The sequence below is a fragment of the Protopterus annectens genome, chromosome 1.part1, assembly GCF_019279795.1.
Source record: "Protopterus annectens isolate FY-2018-M chromosome 1.part1, PAN1.0, whole genome shotgun sequence".
Taxonomy (NCBI): Eukaryota; Metazoa; Chordata; order Ceratodontiformes; family Protopteridae; genus Protopterus; species Protopterus annectens.
The window spans coordinates 1,789,288,007-1,789,299,316 of NC_056726.1; the positions used below are offsets into that span (position 1 = coordinate 1,789,288,007).

The 11,310-nt window shown below is 37.2% G+C and overlaps 1 protein-coding gene across 1 annotated transcript in view; it reads left to right on the forward strand.

Annotated features, from left to right (window-relative positions):
• The window catches only part of NKAIN1 (sodium/potassium transporting ATPase interacting 1), a 1,468,559-nt gene extending 1,457,520 nt beyond the window's left edge, over window positions 1–11,039 (forward strand). Inside the window, exon 7 of the mRNA XM_044089645.1 lies at window positions 6,036–11,039. Within this exon, the coding sequence (XP_043945580.1) occupies window positions 6,036–6,045 (10 nt within the window). The 3' untranslated portion in view covers window positions 6,046–11,039. The remainder of the gene's footprint in view (window positions 1–6,035) is intronic.
• Window positions 11,040–11,310: the final 271 nt, after the last annotated feature.

Below are 11,310 nucleotides of genomic sequence, written 5' to 3' on the forward strand. Positions count from 1 at the left end.
ATCTGTGGAAAAGCCAAAAAAAAGTAGGAAAGGCCCAAAATCAAGGGCAAATTTTAAGCATTACTCATCACCAAAGTAATGGATGAAGATAAAATAGTTCACACCACATAACTCAACCTGTCCACAGCTTTTGACACAATCCCCTACTCAGGTATAGTAGAAAAGCTACATAAACAGGGAATAATCCCCTACATGACCAGCTGGATTGCCAACTGGCTGACAGGACCCAGGAGATTAAAATAGGGGAAGTTACCTCCACAAAGAGACCAGTCACCATTGGAAACCCCCAGGGTTCAATGCTGAGACTTTTCCCATTTGGTATCTACTTCTTAGAAGTAAAAGCAAATATCAAAGGCTCTGGCTGACTTAGTTTGCAGATGATTGCAAGCTAGGAGCAGTTACTGAATTCCCAGATTTGTCCCAAACAATAACCTATACCAGAATTTTGAACTGAAACTAAATGCCAAAAAATGCATTGTCATATCCTTTGGGAAGTCATCTACCCCAGAGAAACTACCACACTGACAATACGTCCCTGAGAGTTGACCCAATTGTTCAGCATTTGGAAACGTATGTGGAGAGTGACCTAACTATCAACCAACATGTGTCCACTGTCATAAGAAAGTCTTTCCATATTGCACATCTTATGAACAAATGGATTACAACTAGATCTAGTGATGGGTGTGTATTCTTTGTCAGCCCTCATTAGGGCAGTCATTTTGTATATCACCCCCTTTGGCATGTATCTGTCCAGACACATGCAACAACTGGGATGCCCACACAGATACCGTACTAAAAGGATATAAGACCTAAATAATATGTCCTACATGCACAAACTCAAAGCCCTATCACTATACCCAGTATCCTACAGACTGCTAAGAGGTGACCTGTGTCTTGCATGTAAGACATCCTCTGACCCAGTATTGATGGACCTACTACACATCAGCAAGTCAAATGGCATCAGAAACACTCTGTCCAGGGATCTAAACCTCTTCTGCAACATCAACAGAATGGTGTGGAGGGACAGGTGTATCTCACAGGATATACCACTGTTCCAGAGCAGACTCCCCATCCAAGTAAAAAAAGCTCATCCCTATCCATATTCAAGTGCAACTTGAATCTATGGATGAGTAATACAAAATTTACCCCAGGATTGCCTCCTGTGCTACTAATAAATAGAGGCATCTTCTAAATGCTTTATCCCACAAATAAGTCCCTTCAGATTATCTATGGCATGATCCCAGTTATTCGCACTACAGGGAACATACAGTTATAAGCCATTGATGGATAAGGCCAATCTACCACCAAACAGGAAATGTTAATTCAAGTATCAAAAGGGAAATTGGCTAAGCTTAAAATGTCCCACTAGTGAACCTATGTTGAGGTAGTAAATATTTTTATTTTTTAAATTGCCCTTTTTTGATCACTAAGTGCCCCTAGACTTCAACAGCTTTTGGCAACTATAAACACTTAAGCACAGGCGAAAGTACTGCACCATCTTTCCATTCTTGTTGAGTCCTTGTACTTTACAAACACCGCCCCATTAGTCCAAAGAAGTTGTTTCCCTTCTGTGCAGACAGTGTGAGGATATATTTGGGGCCCTCATTCTACAGTCAATTTAGGTAACTCATATATTTTTTCTGAAACTAAGATCACCTTTAGTCCACCCTAAAACAGACCACATGCCTACTTGTTATAGGTCAGTGAAAACAAAGAAAGTAAATAAAAAATAATAAACTAATCTAGACATACCTCAAGAGACCAGCAGTTACTGTGAGATGTCAGTTAAAAGTACAAGGACAATGACTGCAATCCTCAGAAAAGTAAATGGAAAGTGCAAAGAAAATAAATGTTAAGCCCATGTTTATGGTGTTGTGCAGAATTCTCCTTACTCCAAGGTACAGTGGTCTCAGAGTTAGTATATACAAATAACAATGATTTGAGGGATTTTCCCTCCACATTGTAAGGGTTCAGAGGGATGCAGTCCACCTCCCCAATAAAATATGCTATAAAGGTGTTTCACTTATTTTTTGTATTTACAGTTTCCTGCTTGAAATTAAATTTCTTTAATGAAGTGTAAGGACTTGTTAACATCAGGTCTTGCATTTCTTAGAATAAGCCATTCCTAATGGTGATAGGCATACCTTTTAGCTTTAAATTTTTGTACAGTAGTTATTAATTTTATCCCTAAATCAACACCCCATCCACCTTCTGATTTCTTCTCCTGTTAGCCTGATTTATAGGTGAAATGAAACAACTTTATTTTAACCCATGTTTAATTAAAATAGGGCCTTAAGCTGCTTGTAAAACATTGTGGTTTGAATTGCTGCAAATCAATGATGGTAAATAAGTTTACTTTTTGCCACTAAATGGGCTTCCTGTAGAGTTGTGATGATGTCAATAACACCATTATGTGTATTACCAAATTTAACTGCAATGAAATCAGAGATTTTTTTAAACATTTAATTGATTTTAATTGTGTATAAAAGCCATGGAAGGAGACCTAGGAGAATATGTTGCAAAGATGAAAGTAGAAGGATATGGAAGCAGGCAGTTTGTTTACTTTTTACCAATTATCAATTATTTCTAAAGCATTCAACAGTGATACTTGTCACTTGGGTAGTGCATGTATCTGATAGCAATTAGCTTTAATACTGCTGTGTATTTTTTATCTGGCTTGGCATTGCAGGGATAGTCTTTGGTTGGGAGAAGCAAATTGAAATACATTATTGTGACTATTATTTATTTATTGTTATCACAATCAGACATATAATGCATACACTTGTGTGAAATAAGTTGCAGAATATTACTGTGGCCATTGCTATAATTATTTTGTTGTTTATTTGATCATAAGTAGAAATCTGAGGTGTATGCTGTCAAAATAGTGTGACTGCAATTCATGGATACATGGCAGTCTAGAGATGAAAGTGATTGACAATGAATATTGTTTGATCACAGTTAAATAGTCATTGATCTGGCAGGATTTCTGGGTAGTTGTATGAAACAAGTTGAAATATATAATTATGGCAATTTTTATATTATCACAATTGACATCTAAGGTTTACACAGACAATAAAGTAGTAAAGGTGTCATTGTACCCCTTAACTCTGCCGTCATTGGGCCAATCATTGAATGTAATGCCCCGTTTGGTATGTCCAGACACATGAAAGAACTGGAACACCAAGAGAGATTCTTTACTAAAAGGATGCAAGGCCTAAATAGCATGTCCTTCATGGATCAACTCAAAACCCTTCACTGTACTCAGTATCCTAAAGACTGCTAAGAAGTGATCTGTCTCTGACATATAAGGCATCCTCCAACCTAATGCTGATAGATTTACTGCACATCAGTAAGTCAGATGGCATCAGAAATACTCAGTCTAGGGATCACTGCCTCTTCTGCAACATCAACAGAATGTTTTGGAGGGACAGGTATATCTTGCATAGGATACCACTGCTCTGGAACAGACTACCCATACACATAAAACAAAGTTCATCCCTGTTCATGTACAAGTCCAACTTGGATCTCTGGATAGGAAACAGAACATTTACCCCAGGACTGCCTCCTGCACTACTAATGGACAGAATCAGCTCCAAAATGCTTTATCCCATGCATGGGTCCTCTCAACGTATCTATGACATGATCCCAGTATTTTCATTAGGGGTAATTTATAATTATCGATATTGGGATGGGTAAGGCCAGTCTCTAACCAAATGGAATTGCTTAGTTTGAGCACAAAAAGGGAAAATGACTAGATTTACAATGGCAAAAAAACAACAAACTGCACATGTATAATCCATAGGTGCATGGCCAAACTCTAAGATTAAGCATCAAACAATAAAACAGGCCAGCAATCTAATCTTGGTGGAACTAAATTACTTTATTAACATCACATGAATAAAGTAATTTAGTTCCACCAAGATTAGAGTGCTGGCCTGTTTTGTTGTTTGGTGCTTAGACTTATAATGGCCCACAAGGGCAGCTAGCCTAGTGCCTATCTGTGAACCTATTAACCTATAATCACTAAGTAGGAAGGCAATCTGTGGGTGAAAAGACTGACCTCTGTTATTGTCTGATCACAGTCAGGGTGTCCTTGATCTGGATTTTCAGGGCTAGTGGGCATTTGTATGAAACATTTTAGAATATTTTATCCTGGACTTTTTAATCACAATAAGATATTTCAGGAGGGCTTAGTCAATAATGCGGTTATAATTAATTGGTATGGAGACTAGGGGTAGAAGTGACTGACTCCTGCTCTTGTTTAGTTGCAGTCATTTATCTGGCTTTGTGGGGTAATATCTATTTGTGTGAAACAAGTTGGACTATATTAGTGTGGCCATTTTTATATCACAGTAAGGTATCTGAGATATAAACAGGAAAAAAATTGTCTATTGGTTGGTATGTGGTAGTCTGTAGATGAATTGACTGACCCTTTTGACACATGATTATAGTTAAGCAGTCATTGATCCAGCTTCTCAGAGCTAGTGTGCCTGTGTATGAAAAATGCTGGAATACATTGTTGTAACCATTACATCACAATCATACATAGATATGAGTTGTACGCTCTCAGTAAAGTGGCTATAACTATTGTGTATGGAGAATGTGGATTGTAGAGACTGACTCAGCAGTTATTTGACCACAATTATTTAGTCATTAGTCTGGCTTTGCAAAAATGCTATGCAATTGTATGAAACAAGTTTGAATACACTACAGTGAATATTTTTTATTTATTTGATTATACTCAGACATCTAAGGAGTAGAACCTCAATAGATCTCTATAACAGGAGGTTATGGATGCTGTCTGTGAGTAAAAGTGACAGACCTCTGCTGTCATTTGATCACAGTTACTGATCATGCTTGGCAAGGGCAGTGTCAATATATGTGATTAGTGTATGCATGCACTTAGGTATTTGTCATGGTTTGATGTGTGTGAATAAACTACTATAATGGATTTTGTGTGTGAACACTGTGTGTCACCTCTTCATAATCAAATAGGTGTATCCTTCAGAACATGTGGGTACATTGGCTGTGGCAGACCATGGTTGCTAAGGGCTGTAGGTAATTTGTGTATAATATTTTATGAACATTATGAAAACACAGCCCATATTTTAACTTTTGAAATATTACTTCATTATTGTAATTTCACAGTATGTTCACTGCGAAAGTATTCAGATTAATTTCAAAACAAATATGCATATCTTCAGTTTCTTATACAGGTAGATGCATATAACATAAAATCATGCCTACACTGTCACAGTGTGAAATTCTGCATTATATCTGGTTTCCACTGAGATATATTATATGACTTCTCATCACTTTGCAATTGAAATTACTATCAGAAATATATGCACACTTATTTGTGAGGAAGAATTCATAGGATCATAGGAGGTTAGTAGGCTAATGGCCCTGGGGCCCTTACAAGCCTAGCCAAGTGTTTATCTCCAAAAAGAAACCTCCGTCAGCACCTGTCACCCCTGTCAATGAGGGACACAGGTGGAACCCCTGGGACAAATTTGTAGTTTCCCATCCACTCATCAAGGTTGCGCTAAGAGGGTCAGCGAGGTGCTCTGTTTGACATATGAATATAGTTTGCATAATTTTTATACTCAGTGCTTTAAATATATGTTTCTGACTAGCATCCTGCAGTCCTAGTGGAAGTACAAGGATTATTTGCTATTCAATATACAAATTTTATATTATGTGTCCAGATTTTTGGCCAGATGTAGCTACAATTTAAGGACCTTTGTCCTGATTGTTGATGCCCACAGGTTGACAAGTACGTGCTTAGAAAAGCAGCAGAAAAGCAGCACAACTTTCTTAAAGGTTTCAGGAAGGAATTGTTTGGGAGTTCAGAAAGGCATATAAAGCAGGAAGCCTAATGATCAACTTGCAAACCTTTGGCAAGCAGCTGTAATTTGCTTTTGTGAATCTCTTCATGTCAGTATTATATTCAAACCATTGTTGCCACAGTTTAACAAATACAAAAATCTAACTAAATACTTTTCCACTGACATTGATTGTTGTTTTCTTCCTAGATCTGGGTAACGTTGTCAAAACTGAAATTCAGCAACCTCAACAAAATCCAAGGGGAATAATGGGAGGAACTGTAATTCATATACACCCACACTCACTTCTACGCGCACCCAGAAACAGACAACCAGTGATAAACTGCTGAAAGATGCAGGCCAGCACAGAAACCAAGACATCCCAAGGTCTGCAATGGAACTGCTCATCAGAGACTAAAAAAGGCAAGGAAAGGGAAAAAAGCACTTCAAATGAAGACGAGACAGACGGAGAGTCCACAATGGCTTGGGAAATACAGAGATGACCTCTGCTGACTACACCTCTGAAGTGCTTCAGTTGCTGAATTGTCCAGAAATGGGAGTTTTTTTTTTCTTTTTAAAACTGACTATAGGCTACTAAAATGAAAAGCCTGGTTTGTTTACGTCTTTGTAACAACATGATTTTTTCAGATGGTAGAATCAGACTTTTGTCACTACTTCAAAACTACATACAGTCCTACAAATGCAACCAAGCAACTCTTGAATGTTTAAGACAAGAGGCCTAATTCCAATTGACTTTTTCTGGTCTCCCCCACAAAGCACCTTTTTGTAAGCAAACTGAGTGTAAGCTGTAGTGACTGGATAGCAGAGAAATGCCAGTACAAAATGAGATTCTCTCCACACTCTGCAAATCTGACACTGCTACCAGGTTTGCAGTTTATGTAGTCCTGCTGAGACTGTGTGCTCGTTTTATCTTCTGTATTGTATAGACTGTAGTTTGAAATGGCATAGAACTCATATATGGTGCCCATATCCCTCCTCTCCCAAATGTACACACACACACACACACACACACACACACACACACACACACACACACATCCAGCATTTTAGTATTCACTTCTTTTTTGTATACATACGCTGAGTGCTGCGTATGTCAGAGGTGTTTCATGCAGGCACCTAAAAGTGTACACAGTGTTGAAACAGTGTGCAGGGCTTCTAGGATTGTACAAGTAAACTTTTATACTATGGAAATGCAATCATTTCCTAGAGTTTGTGGAGGGGGACATAGGCTTTTGAAGGTGCAGATGATAGATATTTTACATTCAAACATTGACATTCAGTTTTCATTCTATTCTGCAAGCAATTTATGTTCAGAATTTGTCAAGTATATTTTCTTCAAACTAGTACGTTTGTGTGTGCTTTCATAGCAAAGAGATCCTTTGTAGTAATCTGCATCACAAATTATTGGAGTATTTCTCAAGTAGAAGCCCTCCCTGTATCTGAAATTTCAGAACATTTAGTTTTAGAGGGTATTTTCTGTTTAATATCTAAAAGCTTCTGTTATCACACCACTGACACATTTGAGCATTAAGCTATCATGTATATGTTAGTTGTGGAATAAGCCTAGATTTCCATTTTGGGTGAATCCCAAGGTGTACCACTAAAACTGGCCTGGCTTTCTATTTTGCAGTGATTCAGTGCCATGTCCCCCCTTCCTCACTACACATTTGTGGCTGAATTGGGAGTGCTGTTTTCTGTTTAAGCATTGCTGCTAAAATGCGGCCATATGGGAGTTTGAGGACAGACAACTGACAACAGTAAAGTTAATATCTTACCTCCCATTTAGTGGCTTTAATGATTCCTAGTACGGCTAGACATGGTACGTCTTAACTGGTGACCAGCATTAGTTTTTTGGGGGGAGTGTTGGGGATGGGAAAGGCAAAATACAGCTGACTTCAGTGGCTAGATAAAAAATATTTATTTAAAACTTAACTGATTTCTATTCTATTCCTATCTAGCAGGTGTTATAGATTTTACAAATGAGTTTTTATATTAATCAGATTGTTTTAAATGAACAAGTGCAACTTCCAGATGTTGCCTTGTACCCCAGAGAAATACCAGTACGCCTTCTGTGTAGCTATTGTGATACCTAAAAAGAAAAGTAGATGCATCATAAAAGGAAGGATTTTAGTATGAACGTTAGGTAAAAAAAATTGTTGTGATTGCCACATGACAGCTGGCTACTGGTTGAAATTAAATCACCTCCTTGTAAATGGTGGTAGGGTTTCCAAAATTACGTCTGAGGAAGGAAAGCAAATTCTACTACATCCTGGGACAGGAGGAGCATGATGGGTATGTTTCTTACAACTGTAAACCTTTCTTGAGTGCAAAAATCCATTGTGTTTGAATAACTAGTGTTACAAATCTGAAAGTGCTAATATCCACTTTATCACTTCAAATACCTTTGCTGAAATTTTTTACATTTAGAGCTCATGACTTTGTTCCGATAATGGTGTTTTTTTTTTTTTTTTTTTCCAAAAAGTGTCAGGGAAAATGACTTTCAGAGCTTAGCCCTGAGAAATTTTCATTTGTTCTCAGGGCTAGGATTTGCTGACAGGACCATGGAATCCCTCTGCTGCCAGATGCTTGTAATTGCACATACAATAGATTCATGAATACACAGTGATGGTACCATGATCTAAAGTGTTTCATTATTAAAAAAATACCCCCCAGGAAAAAATAAATAAATAAATTAGCCATAATGTACATCTTAAGAAAAGCTAATATATTTACATTAGTACATCTTGTTTGCATTTGTGTGCACATGTATATTTTATTTTTACTCCAAGGGTCTGTTGCCTTTTGCTTGCTGAGTGTAAAAGTGTCTTTCCTATATGCAGCCAGATGTATCTGCATTATTTGCCAAGCTTATTTTGTTTTCTTTTCAGGATCTACCATGTCTAGGGTTCTTACAGTGTGGGAATAAAAGGAGCAAACCAGATGTATCTCACTTAACAAATTTTGCTCACTTTCGTTTTCAAAACACTTTTATTTCACATTTTGACTGCAGTTAGGCAGAGAAGTTTATGATGCAGGTCATTCACATCAGGATCAGAGATAGTAGGCTTTTTATGTTCTGCCTGCATATGAAAACAGGGAGCTCAAGGCAGAGTGATACAATCAGCTCTAAGGTCACTGCCCCCTGGAAAAAAGTAATCCCCCTTGAAGTGACCTGCTTCAAAAATAATGCATTTTCACATTCAGCAGAAATATCAAAAGTGACTGCCGCTATGGGCGTACATGCAATAACTATGCAAGACACACCAAGATAAACGTGAAAAGAAACTTATCTTCAGTACTTTTAGGTCCTTTAAGACACTTCTTTGCATTTTGCTCCAAAGTGTCGTCAGTTAATTCATTCTTGAATTGTAGTTTCCATCTCAGTTGTCAGTCATTCTTCCCCCATTCACTGTCTGAAGACTTTTTCATCCAGTAGTCCCATATTTTATTCTCACATATTTGGACTTAAATGAAATATGCTGGGAGAAAAAGCAGATATAAATACATGACAAAACCGCTAGGCAATAAAATGGACGTTACTTAGTAAAGCAAGCATAAACAAAAACGTATGATAATGTACACCCACTATATTAAAATATCTACTTATCACTAGCAATATGGCATGCAAAGTAAAGTTTTGAAAGAGACTCGTGTTGCTTGGAGATGGATAAGTGAGAGAAAATGTCAATGGCTTTGGGCTATTTTCTTCTGTCATAGTGGAAAGATCCTGTGATTACTATGTGCGCTCTACGTTTGGAGAAGACTTGTTATGTATGCATGCCATGTTATTTGGGGAATAGATAGGGCCATGGGGATTTGGAATCCAGGTAATCTCATGTTTTCAGAAGGAAACCAATATAATCTACCTGATTTCACACTGGAAGAGTTTCCACATGTATGTTACACATTGGAACAGGTTTTTAGCTTGCCATAGTATGACAAAAAGTATACATGAAAACATCATGAAAACATCAAAAAAAAAAAAATTAAAAAAAGCATTGCATACTTTTTCCAGAGTAAGCATCACAATTTGTATACATAAAAGATCAAAGTGACTAATTGAAAATAATGAATAAAATTGGTAAATGGGCTCATTGGCACTTTTTTTCAAAAGCACAAGTCTTGTACACATATTTCGAGCACTGAGTAGCAGAAACGTTTTTTACCGTTCTATATTCATAATAGAGTGGATAAAGGAAAATAACAGAACTTTGCTGAAAGCCAAGTCTGTATTTTTATCCTTTTTGTTTCAACCTTAGAGATGATTGTACAATTTAGCAGAGGTACTTGAGGACTGCAACCAGTGACACGAGAAGTGTACTGGGGGCTTGTATATTGCATAAAAACATTTCTTAGATTTTTATAGCTTATGATCCTATGATCAAAATTATGTATATTCAGAAAGAAATTGTCTCATCTTTGCCACAAATACCCACTAATTTTTACCAGTTTTATATTCTGATATAAAATACAGTCTCTGTCTTAAGAAGTAGTAAGGATTACGTTGTAATTTTATAATAACAGTGTAATTTTGTAGTGATAGCTCTACATCCCAGCAAGTCATAACCATTTTTCTGGTGGCCTAAGTACTAAAGTGTCAAGTTGTAAAATAAGATGTTGCCGGTAATAAGGCTGACAATGCTTTTCAAGAACAACTGCAGCCTCCAGCTTTAGCTATTCAATCAGATTGTAAGTCAGCTCTGACACAGGCATGGGACAACTAAAAGGCAGTATAAAGAAAATGCATGTGACTAATAAAAAAACAAGTACAATGTTCTTTTTATAGCAAATTCATGTTTTATGTTCACAGGCCTCCAAAGTGTCATTATCAATATATCAGACATACAGTTTAATGGGTAATTTTTAAAAGGCAGCAATCCTCCCACTTTGTGGAGTGGTTATTAGGTTTGCTACATATTCTGCACCTAGTCTATGTTTCTCTTTGTGTCTCCATTATCATATGTTTTGCTCAATATCATTGTTTTGCAATGTTTAGATTAAGAGAACTGCAAATGAATTTTGAGTGGCATAAACCTAAAGCTTGCTTAAAAGAAGCAATGCATTACCACTCTTCTGGAGGTTAGGATGTACATTCCTTCAAAAATCGTTTAACTGTGTATTTTGTGATGAGTTGGTGTGTGTGTGTGTGTGTGTGTGTGTGTGTGTGTGTGTGTGTGTGTGTGTGTGCATGCGTGTGCGCATGTGTGCATGCGTGCGTGCGTGTGTGTGTCTGTGTGGTGTGTGTATGTGTGTGTGCATGAATGTATGTTGGTGGTGATTCATACTGTAACAAATACAAGCACACTGAAACTGGTTACAGAGGGATTTAGATCAGGCCATGTCACTCTTTTTACAGAGGGATTTAGATCAGGCCATGTCACTCTTTTCTCTGCATTTTATCCAATTAACATAATTTATTTTTCCACTATGATTACAAAGTTCTCTGTTTGTAGTCCTGAAATGC